Source organism: Amia ocellicauda, chromosome 5 (assembly GCF_036373705.1).
Source record: "Amia ocellicauda isolate fAmiCal2 chromosome 5, fAmiCal2.hap1, whole genome shotgun sequence".
Taxonomy (NCBI): domain Eukaryota; kingdom Metazoa; phylum Chordata; class Actinopteri; order Amiiformes; family Amiidae; genus Amia; species Amia ocellicauda.
Genome location: NC_089854.1, coordinates 35,228,512 through 35,244,170, shown reverse-complemented (window position 1 = coordinate 35,244,170; position 15,659 = coordinate 35,228,512). Strand labels below are relative to the sequence as shown.

General features: G+C 39.2%; 1 protein-coding gene across 1 annotated transcript; it reads right to left on the bottom strand.

Moving 5' to 3' along the window:
* Positions 1–694: 694 nt before the first annotated feature.
* LOC136749034 (pendrin-like) lies at positions 695–14,900 on the bottom strand. The gene is made up of 14 exons (XM_066702973.1): positions 14,890–14,900; positions 14,424–14,571; positions 12,610–12,723; positions 12,364–12,441; positions 12,134–12,229; positions 11,583–11,689; positions 7,474–7,543; positions 6,971–7,063; positions 6,782–6,877; positions 4,676–4,900; positions 4,073–4,127; positions 3,404–3,549; positions 2,822–2,908; positions 695–2,095 (listed from the first exon to the last, which is right to left on the bottom strand). The coding sequence occupies exons 1-14, from the start codon at positions 14,898–14,900 to the stop codon at positions 2,072–2,074; spliced, it is 1,350 nt and encodes a 449-aa protein (XP_066559070.1). The 3' UTR covers positions 695–2,071.
* Positions 14,901–15,659: the final 759 nt, after the last annotated feature.

Here is a 15,659-nt window from a genome sequence, read left to right as displayed (position 1 = left end):
CGGAGTCTCAGAGACCACAGGTGACAAACACTTATTCAATAGACAAAATAAACCAGCACGATGGCCAAACCAAAAGAAACAAATAAAAACAAAACAAACAAAAAAGACACAGGATGGTCAAGGACGTCACTGTGCAAGGAAACAAAGTTTTAGGCCTATGAGTATGGAGTTGGGCAGCTCTAACATGGTTGAATATAGCCAGTGTCCACTACCCTGTAAAGAGTCCAGTGCAGTTGTGTGAAATATCCACACTGGTGTAAACAAATCACTACAGGGCCTTCTACCATGAAATGTGCTTCTCTACCTACACTATAGGTGAAGAGATGCATTCAAAGCAAATGTATGAACAAAATATGGAACTGAGAATAATAAACAAATAATTTGTTTTGCTCCACATCCCACAGGGTTTTACTGTAGACCTAGATACATATCTAGGTGCCTTTTGTGGTCTTCAGAATCAAAGCAGTCAACACAGTTTGAAATAATATTATATTTATGCATATATTGAGCAGTAAATTAAATGAGAATACAAGAAACAGCAGAAGAATACAGAGAATACAATTCAAACTATACATGTTTGAATAACCAAAGTAAAACACTGTTCTGAAATGCAGTTCTCACAAGTGTTTACAATTACATGTGCAAATAAGATTAGAAGTATCATTTCACATATTTATTATTAATACATATTTCTTCAGTTTTAATTTGGTCATTTATTAAACAATACTTTTAAGAGCTTAACTTTCAAAAACAAGACATGTATTACTTAGATACAAGCTGTGTGTACAGTATGGAGAAGCCTCTTTGGAGAATCTTTAATCACTGATTAATATCATGTGTCTCTCTGCACCTCTGTCTGTCACTAGTCAGTGCCCACGCTCTGGGCCGGAACAGCCTTTGTGAAATTGAGAGTATGATAAAAGCCTAAACCAAATCAAACCTTTGTCCTACCAGCAATTCACAAATCACAAATGTGATCCTTATTTATTTATAAGACACAGAAAGTGGCTTCTGACAATCAAACACAACCCAACTGAATATAGGTTTGTGATGTGTGGGTAGGTCAAAGTGTTGTTTTGTTCCGGGCCTCAGTTTCAATTAAGACCTATACAAGAAGGACAGTACAATGCCAGTTCAAATTCGTTACTCATAATGAATAAGTAACAGGACAGATTCACGGTAATATCTAATACATAAATACAGAGTTTGTTTTATTTGTTATTCTGTTTTTTTGAAGAAGATTCTTTGCTTAATCTTCAAAGTATTTCATGCATTTAATGTGCCCCTACATAGACATCAATACTACAGGCAGTAGACAGCACTGCTCCCTCATGGAGAAAGAGGATATGTGGGTTGCCGGATTATGTCAGACATGCTTCACTTGTTCTGATGTTGCTGCTTTCAATTTCAGTTCCTTCAGATTTTAGTGGGCTGCATACAAAAAATGCTGTCAATCCACACTGTACACACATCTACATCAGCACCTTTTAGCAAGAGGTAGAATCCCATTCAAATTAGAAACAGTAGGCTTAAACTTGTGGTCATATCTGACAATATTGGGCTCTGATTCTCAAGGAATTGATGTATGAATCCCCCAGGAATAACACATGAATACATTATGCACTTAATCTGAGTTCTGCTGTGAATCACAAGTATAACAAGGTTAGGGTCAGGGTTACAGACTAGGTTTGGGGTCAGGGATGATACATGTGTTCAACATCAGAACTCATCATGAAGAATCGTTGCCCATTTAAGGTAAAGTGTTGCCAAACTTTTGAATTCTCCATGGAAAAGGACAGAGATTCAATAGATAATTGATAGACTTTGCTTAAACACCAAAGCAAGGAAAGCCAGTGTTAAGTCGTCCCCCCCCCCCGAGACTGTGTAAAACAAACCTCATGCCATCTAATCACAATGGCAGTTCAGTCACCCTGCAGTTCCGGAACTTCTACCTAACTGGAGGAGCAAGCATGAAAACTATATAGAAACCCTTCATTTTGAATATTTATTTTACTTTAAATCAAAGATTGTAAAAAAGATGCCATCCTGCCACCCATCCTGATGTCCACGCTCAGTGAGACAGTCCATGGATAGCCTATGAATAAGGATGAGAGAGATGTGTGTTAATAAAACAGGAGATGTGTACTAAAGACGTGCAGAGAGCTGAGCTGATTCAATATTCTGGAATGGGACATTTGGAGTCAAAGCTAAAGGTTAACTATGATAAGGACGTCCAGATCAGAGCCAACAAAACATCAATGCTCAGGGACTTCAATGGCAACTGCCTTTACATGGAACTGGAAGGATCAACTGTCTGACAGCACCAAACCATCTTCTAGCTGGAGGCCAACTACCAATGAACATCAATGGACACATGATGCACAGAGCAACAGGCTTTTGATAAGGGCTTGGAGGTGTCCACTAACAATAACAGCAGCAGCGGCAATGTCTAAGCTTGTTCCCCTGGAACCTGTCCCACCTCACCTCCTGATCCTTTTTTACACTTCTACAAAAACATCGTATCTCATCCTACATCTTGGGAGAATTAAAACCAATCTGAGTGTAACAGAAGGACAGGCCTATCTGCTCATGTATACTGCTATAGGAACCAGTCTGTGGAGTCTGTATCACCCATCAGTGGCAATGTACCCTGGAGCAGCAGACGTATCAATAACTAGAGCCCTGTTTCAGCTGACCATATTGGATTGGATTGGCAAGCCATGGTCCCTGAGGGGCTTGTTGTTATTATTATTGATATGTAATGTAATCATTGATTTCTAAAAATATGGCTCAAATAAAAACAATAATAATTATGAATCACCCTGTGCTGATTGTCATAGGTCTCTACTTCTTCATCATCATCATCAGTTAAGAGTATGGGATCTTTGGAATTCTGCATCAATGCGATCTATAGAGAGAGCACAGAAATGGAGAGTGAGTTTAGATTTTCTTGCATAAATTAGTATTATTTTATTGTCACGCCTATTTTTCATAATATGAGATTTACTATTGAGTTCATAATAAGTACATTAATTTACACAACATTCACTTCTGTTATCCTGAACAAAATTTCAACCACAAAATGTTTCTTTCACAAACTTATAATGCCAGATACTTGGACTGGCATAACTCTGGATAACAACCTGACGGTCATTAAGAAGTAAAATAGCATTTTTAACAGTTAAATTGTCTGCTCTGTTTGGGCCCAAGTCTTTGAGTCTTTTTGACTGTTCTACGATATGGAATTCAGTTTAATCGGCCAGTTCATATTTACCTCCCATCACATAAAAGAGCAAGAGTTTATTATGATGGGCAGACACAGACACACACACAGGTCTAGGAATATATCTATAAATCCACACAGCCTACTCAATGACACACAACACAGCAGAGGTATTTTTACCATGTCATATATGGGATCCTGAATGGTGCCGTTGATGATCTGCAGCTTAATGAAGAGGACTGCGTCGTGCACAGTCAGGAACAGAATGTCCCTCTTCACCATGTCGTCAAAAAAGTCACACAATTCCAGTTTGTGGGCAATTTCATCTAAACAGAAGAGTGAAAGCACACATTCAGGGGACTGTCTACCAGTTGAGGACACAAAGGTTTCTACTTATGGGCACCAAACAAAATATCCCAGTTTAACAGTATATTAATCACTTCCCTCATTTTTTGAGTATAGCTGAGAAGATATTCCTCAGCCCAGATGATGTGTGCATCTTAAGTTCTCCTAGTCCCTTCAGATAATCTAATACTTGTATCATTATGTTGTAGCTGTGGGCATGTTATTCATTTCTAATCATCTATAACTTCAGCTTCTCTCCATTCCTCTTCTATAAATAATCACTGTGTCCCTCTCAGACACTTTATGTATCCCCTAACTGATTATCTGATTCATTCACCCATCCTCTGGCCTGTGTTTGCCACTCCTGGTACTGTTTGGTTTCTTTCATGGACCTTCTAATTTTCAAATTTATAATATAAATCACCATCATCATTTGTACAGACTCTCTAGTGGAGGAGCATGAAAAAACATACTCCAAAATGACTTGCTGTTTTTATATAATACCATCATATCCAGCGATGTAGACATTCACACTTATTCTCATGAACTCTTTAATGACCTGTTAGGGAGAAGAAACAGGACAGTTCTCTTTGATATGAACACAGATATTGTGATCATAAGTGCACACAAGTTTATGAGTGATGCAATCTGTTTAAATATTATCCCCATGTATTTAATGTTTAATTAATTATTGTTAATTGTTAATATTCATTGTGTGTATTTTTAATGAATGCACTTAAAATATATTAATTCTTCTGCTCTTATCTATGTTGAATCTTACTTTAATAGGAGTTAATAGCAGATTGATTTGCGTATAAACACTGTCTATATCTAAAGTGTTAGCAACCAATTCTTGTAGCCAAAGACATCCTAACCTTACCGGAACTATAACTTTCTATTTGGGCATTAGATATTGAGACTGATATAATTAGTTTTGATCACTCTGAATACTGATACAATTTCAAATTTCAACATTAATATGAACCTTCATCTTAATTAATTATTGTAGTCTCTACACCCCATAGTACATATACAATATTAGTATCTTACTAATTACTTTCCCTCCTATTCAACTGACATGTTAGAGTATGGTATCAATTTACACACCAACTTTAAGGACTTCACAGACACGACATCAAGAAAGGACGCAGCTGAAAAATCCAAGATGAGACTGTGGATATGGACTTTTGGCACAGCCACGTTCACCAGCAGATCAGAATTCCAGTCCACCTGTATGTCCACCTGTGTGCTGGGGATTTCATTGTCCTCCACTTCCTCAGGGACTTTGTCTTTCTCAAAGGCCTCGCTGTCAATGCTTGACACCACCCCATTCTGGACAGGAGAAAATTATAAAATAACCCACTAAAACAGGTAGAACATAAGAACATAAAGTTTACAAACGAGAGGAGGCCATTTGCCCCATCGTGCTCATTTGGTGTCCATTAATAACTAAGTGATCCACGGATACTATTCAGTCTATTTTTGAATGTTCCCAAATTGACATCTTCAGCCACATCGCTAGGGCATTTGTTCCAGATTGTAACAACTCTTTGTGAAGGAGTGTCTCCTGTTTTCTGTCTTGAATGCCTTTAAGTTTGATGTGGTCAATGCCTTTCATAATTTTGAAGACTTGGTCCCCACGTAGTCTTCACTATTCCAGGGTGAAAAGGTTCAGTTCCCTCAGTCTCTCAGTAGGACATTCCCTTCAGACCTGGAATAAGTCTGGTTGCTCTCCTCTGAACTGCCTCTAGAGCAGCGACATCTTTCTTGAAGTGTGGAGCCCAGAACTGTACACAGTATCCAGATGAGCTCTAACTAGTGCATTGCACAGTCTTATTTACAGACAATTTACCCTACCATTTTGTTTGCCTTTTGTATTGCTTGCACACATTGTTTGGATGGGGAAAGTGATGAGTCCACATAAACTCCTAGGTCTTTCTCATGCGTTACTTCTTCAAGTTATACTCCTCCCATATTGTAATTATAGTGGACATTTTTGTTACCTGCATGTAATACCTTCATAGAATATGTCCACATAGAATTTTATCCAAGTCCCTTTAAAAAACCTTTGCTGCCAAAATTGTATCTGCTGAGTAACCTATTTTAGTATCATCTGCAAATGTGACAAGTTTGCTAACTATCCCAGAGTCCAGATCATTAATATAGATTAGAAAAAGCAAAGGCCCTAGTACTGATCCCTGTGGAACTCCACTAACAACCTCACTCCAGTTAGAAGTAGCTCCTCTTATCGACACCCTCTGTTTCCTAAACATCAACCAGTTCATAATCCATCTACTTACATTACCCTGAATGCCCGCAGCTTCCAATTTGAGGATCAGTCTTCGGTGTGGAACCTTATCAAAAGCTTTTTGAAAATCTAAGTATATCATATCATGTGCTTTCACATGATCTATAGCTGCAGTTGCATGTTCAAAAAACACTAATAAATTAGTAAAACATGATCTGCTTCGTCTAAACCCAAGAATGTCCTCTATTTTCTGTCTAATAATTTTTTCTAAATGTTTACAAATAACGCAGGTGAGACTGATTGGTCTGTAATTTCCTGGCTCAGTTTTGTCACCTTTCTTTTGGATAGGTATGACATTAACAGTTGGCACATCCCCTGTTCTAAGCGTCAATTGGAATTGATTTCCATTTTTAGCCTTTAGTTGTTTTACTTCCTCCATTATTGATCTCTTGCTGTTATAGTATTGAAAAAGTTGTTTGCATTCGTTTTAACTCCAAGACATATGTTTCTTTATATTTCCTTGTTCGCTTTCCAGATCCCTCGCTTAACATCTCTTTGCAGTTCTACATATTCTTTGTATTTTGAGTCATCTCTATTCCATTTGTATGCGCTGTATTTACTTTCTCTTGATTTTTTTTGCATATTTCTATTAAACCATTTTGGCCAAAGTTTGTTTTTTTGGTCCTCAAATTGATAAGTTTTGGTACTGAACCTGTAGTAGTATGTTTTAAAAATATAACCATCAATTTTCGACTGAATCTGTATCCAGTACCTCCATTACTAAAAACAGCTTGGACAAAATCACCACTACAGTATGATCAAATCAAATTTGCAATAGTGTTTACTTTAAAAATAACTTGATCAAAAATTATGTTTTACTTGATCCAAAATTATGTTTTGCTAATTGCTAAAACCTCCTATGAACCTAACCTTAAAATATGTGTGTAAAAAGATTCAGATTTTACCTTAGTCACTCTTAACCTTCCCTTCTTAATGAGTCTCTGTATCTGCTTCAGGGCCTTGGTCCTCTTCTTATGAACTCTCACTGCATCCACCCCCACCTGAAACAGATGTTCATTTTAAATGTTAAGAACCAATCAAATAGTCACAGTGAATCTTCTTAAGAGCGGAGGTGTGTGCAGTAACGGACTCACGATTGCCTTCAAGCGGTCTCTAAAGAAATCGATATTGGCGAAGTAGATGGAAGAATTGCATTTGAAGATTTTTATTCCCGGTTCTTCTCTAAGCTACGAAAAATAAAACAAGAAAACCGTTTCAACAGGACCTTCGTTAACATTAAACTGTTTGTTCTTTGGCTAACTGCATAAATTAATTACATTCATGAAAGAAAACAAGGTTGTATATTTCAGGTTAAAATCACTTTGACACCATAATGCACCATGTATGTACAGAAGCCAACAATAATGAGATGCTTAAAAAATCGAACATAAACATAAATGTAATTTGATATTCTTAAACAAGGAGTCCCCAGTCCTGGTGGCTCACATTGTCTCTGCTCTTTGTTCATCACCTAGTCCAGCTCACTGTGGTCTTAATAGAGCCATTGTGACTCTCTCCCCCAGTTCTGAGAGTGCCAATGATTTAAAGAGAGCTGGACTGGAGACCCCAGGTTTAAGGTAGTGGTCGTGGGACTTACATTCTTGTAGTCCTTAATGTTCTTATAGAGGTCTGTGCCTGGGACGTTGGCAAGGGCAGAGCAGGACGGGCTGGATCAGAAGAGAAAGGCATTCGTTAGAAAGGGAAGAGCTGTGTTGGCCCTAAACCAAGGGTCTGCAAAACTGCTTGAAACTCAGAAGACCTGTTGGAACAATCACCTGCATGTCTGTCAGCCCCTCAATTTCTATCAAATGAATCAATGACTGAAATGTTAAAAAAGTGATGCTCTGTAAGCACAGCTGGATTTGGGGCTATATTTAAAAAAAAAAAGAGTTTTCTTAGCAAACTCACTGCTCACACACACACATATACATATATCCCAAACAGTTGTATAATAATATACAAAACAAAATAAACAATATAAAAGATGTACCCCTGTAGTGATCACATGTGTTATAATGTAATCTATTGCATTATGTTACAGAAGACTGGTATTGAATCTCAAAACTCAAAATTCTATATCTCTGAACAGTGATGCGCACAGCCTAGTGGGGGGGCAGTGGCTGAAACAAACAAAGGGGCACTTCGGTCTGGGGGGGTGCTGATGAAGTTCGACCCAACTTCCCAGTTGCGTATTGGGGGAGGGGCGATCGGGACAAAGGGGGTACTTAGGAAAAAAATGAGAGGGGAATGAAAAGGGGCAGTGGCTCGATACATCCCTGTATCTGAAGATAACATAAAAGCATCCGCGCTGCAGCGTCTTCACTGCCATGAGGTGCTGGCCCAAATAAGGCAAAAATATAGAATGAAAAAGGACACTTCTATTACAAAAGTTTCATTTAATTGAATAACAAAGCCTTTCGACACTACTGTGTTATCATCAGGGCTATAAATACCTAATATGTGAGAGTGCGGCTACAAAATATTGTTTTCATTATATACATAATAAATATAAAATTTGATGTTACGCACGCCATCTTAAACAACTTCTGTTTTACATAAAGTGTGAACATCACCATGGACATGATTTCGGGACATTTTCTCATATACAACTGTACTTAAATCATAAAGTGAATAATAAAGTTAATATGTAAAATAAACTGCAGTGATGCAGTCATGGATATCGCTTAGTCATTAATTCACTTCTGATTGGTCAAATTCTTTCCAGTCGCGGCGCAATAATCAAGACAGTAGACCGTTTCCATCTGAGCGATGCTAATTCTCCTTAAAGCAGTGTGGAATACAGGCAGGTCTACGATTTCCACTGAACCACCAACACACTTTATATTCATGTCTGATGCAGGACGAGCCTTTAGAAGGATGCGTAACTCATTTTATGAAACTGTTTTGATCGGAGACATGAACCAAATTAGTGAGAGTGTAGCAAATCTCTTTCAAACCCCCAAACAGCCTCTGAATGCTCAAAAACAGTCTTTGTTGACGAATGCATGCATCAGAACAATCAATAACTCACTCTGCTGGTCCTTCAGAAAATAGAGACCTGCCTCTGAAAGCTTATAACGTGTGTCGCTCAGTGCGGAGTATCGGGTCCGGCCGCGGGTTCGAGCCCATCTTTGACCAGGAAAAGAAAGCGCTAATGGACGAGAGAGGGGGCGGATCTGTGCCGCGGATCCGGCTCACTGATTGGCTCACTACAGCACTGCTCATTATGCTACAGTGTGATTGGTCACAAGTATCTAGCAAACCTGAAATTTGTTAATTCCACGTATATGTATGTAATTCCTCTCTCCAATTAGATAACAGTAACAAGTCATCTGTGGGAAATGTAGTGGAGTAAAAAGTACGTTTATAAATGTAGTGGAGTAAAAGTAAAAGTAGCCACAAATAAAAAATACTTAAGTAAAGTACAAATACTTGAAAAATGTACTTAAGTACAGGAACAAAAGTATTTGTACTTTGTTACTTTACACCCCTGCTCAAATATTCCAAATGACACTTGGAACAGGGGATGTGCCAACTGCTAATGTCATACCAATCCAAAAGAAAGGGGACAAAACTGAGCCAGAAAATTACAGACCAATCAGTCTCACCTGCATTATTTGTAAAAAAAATTGAAAGAATGATTAGACAGAAAATAGATGAGCATCTTAATGAAAATCACATTCTTGGAGATAGTCAACGGGTTTAGATGAGGCAGATCATGTCTTACTAATTTATTAGAATGTTTTGAACATGCAACTGCAGCTGTAGATCACGTGAAAGCACATGATATGATATACTTAGATTTCCAAAAAGCTTTTGATAAGGTTCCACACCAAAGACTGATCCTCAAATTGGAAGCTGTAGGCATTCAGGGTAATGCAAGTAGATGGATTATGAACTGGTTAATGTATAGGAAACAGAGGGAGTTGATTAGAGGAGTTGCTTCTAACTGGAGTGAGGTTGTTAGTGGAGTTCCACAGGGATCAGTACTAGGGCCTTTGCTTTTTCTAATCTATATTAATGATCTGGACTCTGGGATAGTTAGCAAACTTGTCAAATTTGCAGATGATACTAAAATAGGTTACTCAGCAGATACAATTTTGGCAGCAAAGGTTATTCAAAGGGACAAAGGGGGTATTCAGTTGTGGGCCGACACCTAGCAGATGAAATTCAATGTGGACAAGTGCAAGGTATTACATGCAGGTAACAAAAATGTCCACTATAACTACACTATGGGAGGAATAGCACTAGATGAAGTAACGCATGAGAAAGACCTAGGAGTCTACGTGGACTCCTCACTTTCTCCATCCAAACAATATGGGGAAGCAATAAAAAAGGCAAACAAAATGTTAGGGTATATTGTCAAAAGTGTAGAATTGAGAACAAGGGCAGTGATGTTCAGACTGTACAATGCACTAGTTAGAGCTCATCTGGATACTGTGTACAGTTCTGGGCTCCACACTTCAAGAAAGATTTTGCTGCTCTAGAGGCAGTTCAGAGGAGAGCAACCAGACTTATTCCAGGTCTGAAGGGAATGTCCTACTGAGAGACTGAGGAACTGAACCTTTTCACCCTGGAACAGAGGAGACTACGTGGGGACTTGATCCAAGTCTACAAAATCCGAAAGGCATCGACCACATCAAACCAGAGGAGCTTTTCCAGATCTGCAGGGACACACGCACCCGGGGACACAAATGGAAATTGGGCTTCAAGGCATTCAAGATGGAAAACAGGAGACACTTCTTCACACAGAGAGTTGTCACAATCTGGAACAAACTCCCCAGCGATGTGGTTGAAGCTGAAAATTTGGAAACATAGACTTTCTTTCAAAAATATACTGGATAGTACCCTTGGATCACTTAGTTAGTTATTAATGGACACCAAACGAGCACGATGGGTCGAATGGCCTCTTCTGGTTTGTACATTTTCTTATGTTCTTCAGGTGACAAAACATTTTCAGCTCAGGTTCCACACTGCAGATGTGCACACTACCAACTCTAGCTACATGCCTAGCGTTGCCTACAGATGCAAGCAACATGAAGTGAAAAGAGTAAACACTCTTTAATAAATGCTTTGTAAGTTCTGAAATCGAGTAATTTAAAGCTATGCTACATTTTGTTCTTCATATTAATTGTTTACAAACCAGAGTTTATACATGGTCCCTAAAGTCCTTAAAGAATTTTGCTTAAAATGTAACTGAAATAAATATGATTGAATATGATTTATATATGATTTGATGCATAGTTTATTAAACTATACGATGTTCATTTGAAATTGAATTTAAAAATCACTCAAATTATTTACTTGTTTCATGCAAAGTCTTTAAAAATAAAAGGGGGAAGGGGGGTTTGGTAAATTGACCGTATGCCCACTAATTCTTACTAAACTATACCACTGGGTCAGTGTGCCTTTATTTGTCTTCTGCTGAATAACAATAACCCCCCTCTTGGTGGGCTACCCTCCCCCAAACATCTTGAAATGCAATCAGCTGTTAATAAAAATGGTTTGGTTGTCTGTATGAATATGCAATTACTCTGTAGCAAAACAACCCGGTACTGGTTTTACAAAAGATGATCTATTCACCCACCACTAAAGAAAGGGATTATAAGCATTGCCTGACATGAGTATCTCAGCTGAAGCAACATGGTGCGAAACACGTTCATCAATTATTCTGATCTTGAAACATTTCGTTAGAACTGTACTTACAACTGGGTTCTAACCACCACTGTGGCCATTTCAAACACCACACCTGCCAGGAGCCCAATGTCGAGTCCCAGGATTATGGATCCAATGCAGGTAAAGACCCAAATTACCTGGGGGCAGAAAAAAAAGAAAATGTCCAAACCTTTCTCATGTTAGTCCTGCACTGTGGAGTAATAGTCAGGAAATAGTCAATGTGAAATGCCCCCCTTACTGTCTTCTCTATGCAGATACCCACTGACATTGACAGGCTGTCTTGATGTATTAGGCAGACAGTTGTCAATGTTCCTTCACACATCACCAGCTACCCCTGTCACGTGTCCCGAACCACATGCTGCGTCAGAGAGAGTCACATGTCTGCCACTGCCTGGCCATGTGACAGAAAATGTCTTGTCCCGAACACTTTCCTGCTAAAATGCAGATGCAGAGCAGTCTGCAGGGAAAGAAAATGTGATTCATTTAGACTGTCTTTAGGGGAAATTAAATTGCTTCGACTTGAATGTCTGTCAGTCTGACATAATTCCCGATAACCCATTGACTGAACGTTGATAACTCACAGAGTCGGTTTTGTTCTGCTTCCAGAGGAGAGGAACATCCAGAACCTGCATGAACATTCCTTTGAGGTTGGCGATGACGATGGCTGCCAGAACCGACTGCAACACAATTAGGTCTGAAGGTCACAAGCGGCTCAGGGATTTGGCACAAAATATTTTACCATCATGATGTAAAATTCCAGTAAATGGTTTAAGTGGTTTAACTTTCTGTGAAAGGAAGCACTTATTCTTACCTTTTGTAGAGGTTCCAGGAAGGGTCCCAGGGCAACTATGACAATCAAAACTATTAAGGCTGAAAGAATACCAGCAATCTGTTGAAAGAAAGAGAACAAAGGTCTGTATGTGAAGTTTGGAGCAAGAAAATTGTAGGTTTTTCAACTGTGGTATGAGGCAGAATGTAGCTATAGCACAGAATAGAGAACAGTACATTCATTATGCAGTACAAAGCAAAATTAAAATAAGTACAATGAAAGCTGTACCTGTGTCTTTCCGCCAGTGCTGACCTGGACTGCAGTGCGAGACAGTGACGTGGTGGCAAGGAAGCCGGAGAATGCCCCTGTCAAAACATTGCATACCCCAAATGCTAGCAGCTCCTGAAACACCAAGGAGATAGATAAAGGATATGTGCCACTCACTGCAATTAAAAAAAATATATTCCTTTACACTTTCATACTGTACTGTTGAGTTTAAGATACAGTGGAGGAAAAAAGTATTTGATCCCCTGCTGATTTTGTACGTTTGCCCACTGACAAAGAAATGATCAGTCTATAATTTTAATGGTAGGTGTATTTTAACAGTGAGAGACAGAATAACAACAAAAAAATCCAGAAAAATGCATTTCAAAAAAGTTATAAATTGATTTGCATGTTAATGAGGGAAATAAGTATTTGACCCCTTCGACTTAGTACTTGGTGGCAAAACCCTTGTTGGCAATCACAGAGGTCAGACGTTTCTTGTAGTTGGCCACCAGGTCTGCACACATCTCAGGAGGGATTTTGTCCCACTCCTCTTTGCAGATCCTCTCCAAGTCATTAAGGTTTCAAGGCTGACGTTTGGCAACTCGAACCTTCAGCTCCCTCCACAGATTTTCTATGGGATTAAGGTCTGGAGACTGGCTAGGCCACTCCAGGACCTTAATGTGCTTCTTCTTGAGCCACTCCTTTGTTGCCTTGGCTGTGTGTTTTGGGTCATTGTCATGCTGGAATACCCATCTACGACACATTTTCAATGCCTTGGCTGAGGGAAGGAGGTTCTCACCCAAGATATGGCCCCGTCCATCGTCCCTTTGATGCGGTGCAGTTGTCCTGTCCCCTTAGCAGAAAAACACCCCCAAAGCATAATGTTTCCACCTCCATGTTTGACGGTGGGGATGGTGTTCTTGGGGTCATTCCTCCTCCTCCAAACACAGCGAGTTGTGTTGATGCCAAAGAGCTCGATTTTGGTCTCATCTGACCACAACAATTTCACCCAGTTCTCCTCTGAATCATTCAGATGTTCATTGGCAAACTTCAGACGGGCCTGTACATGTGCTTTCTTGAGCAGTGGGACCTTGCGGGCGCTGCAGGATTTCAGTCCTTCACGGCGTAGTGTGTTACCAATTGTTTTCTTGGTGACTATGGTCCCAGCTGCCTTGAGATCATTAACAAGATCCTCCCATGTAGTTCTGGGCTGATTCCTCACCGTTCTCATGATCATTGAAACTCCACGAGGTGAGATCTTGCATGGAGCCCCAGACCGAGGGAGACTGACAGTTATTTTGTGTTTCTTCCATTTGCAAATAATCGCACCAATTGTCACCTTCTCACCAAGCTGCTTGGCGATGGTCTTGTAGCCCATTCCAGCCTTGTGTAGGTCTACAATCTTATCCCTGACATCGTTGGACAGCTCTTTGGTCTTGGCCATGGTGGAGAGTTTGGAATCTGATTGATTGATTGCTTCTGTGGACAGGTGTCTTTTATACAGGTAACGAGCTGAGATTAGAAGCACTCCCTTTAATAGAGTGCTCCTAATCTGAGCTCGTTACCTGTATAAAAGACACCTGGGAGCCAGAAATCTTGCTGATTGATAGGGGATCAAATACTTATTTCCCTCATTAACATGCAAATCAATTTATAACTTTTTTGAAATGCGTTTTTCTGGATTTTGTTGTTGTTATTCTGTCTCTCACTGTTAAAATACACCTACCATTAAAATTATAGACTGGTCATTTCTTTGTCAGTGGGAAAACGTACAAAATCAGCAGGGGATCAAATACTTTTTTCCCCCACTGTAAGTATATGAATTCAGCACACACCTGATTTCCGTCTATTGTGTAGTCAAATTTATTAGCGTACACTTTGCTCACGGAGACAGCCACTGCGTACCCCACGATGGCAGAGGAGAAACTGGAGGCCACAATGTCTGAAAACATCTTGATATCAGGAGGCTGAGGGGGCAGAAATCTAAAACAAGCAAAAAACAACAAAAAATGTATTGGGTTCATGATATTTGATACCAGTGTTCTTGTATCTGAGTTATCTTAATTTTCTCTTTTGTTTTTAACTTGATTTTATCTATGGTGCTTTAAGATACTCAATGTGCAACTGGACCCTATACAAACAAGGTTTGATTGATTGATTGAAGCTTTGGACACTTTAAAAAATAAAACTCCCAATAAGGAAAGATATTTAATCATGTAAGTAAAATATCTACTTCCTAGACTCGAGTTTAACTAAAATAACAGGTCTGAGACTTTGAGACGTGCAAGGTAAAAAAAAAACAGGATGTCCATACCCCCTTGGGATGCTCTTGATAATGTGTGCATTGTACTTTGCCTGCAAGTTAACACTGTAAGAGATGGCTGTTGCAACAATAGCCTGTAAGAGAAAAAGGAGGTAGAGAGAAGGTATCCCAGTAGACCCACCAGGAAAGACATTTGTCTTCTTTAAAATCATTTTTAAAAAAGGAATAAGAATGTTAATGGATAAATGTAAAATACTGTACTTAAATTGGAAGGAATTACTTAATGCATTTTTGATTATAAGCTCACCTGATGAAATACACTGAATACAAATATAAACACAAAATTAAGTGTTGGTCCCATGTTTCATAAGCTGAAATGAAAGATCCTAGAAATCTAACACACGCACAAAAAATTTGTTTTTCTCAAATGTTATGCAACTTTTTTTTACATCCCTGTTAGTGAGCATTTATCATTTTCAAAGATAATCCATCTACCTGACAGATGTTGCATATCAAGAAGCTGATTAAACAGCACGATCATTACACAGGTGCACCTTGTGCTGGGGACAATAAAAGGCCACTCTAAAATGTGCAGTTTTGTTACACAACACAATGCCACAGATATGTCAAGTTTTGGTCCTGGTGGCTGGTCTCAAACGATCCTACAGGTGAAGAAGCCGGATGTGGAGGTCCTGGGCTGGCGTGGTTAAAAATGGTCTGCGGTTGGGAGGCCGGTTGGATGAACTGCCAAATTCTAAAAAATGCGAATGCAACCTCCGTTATCTGGAAAAGGAAGCACTGCCCAAGG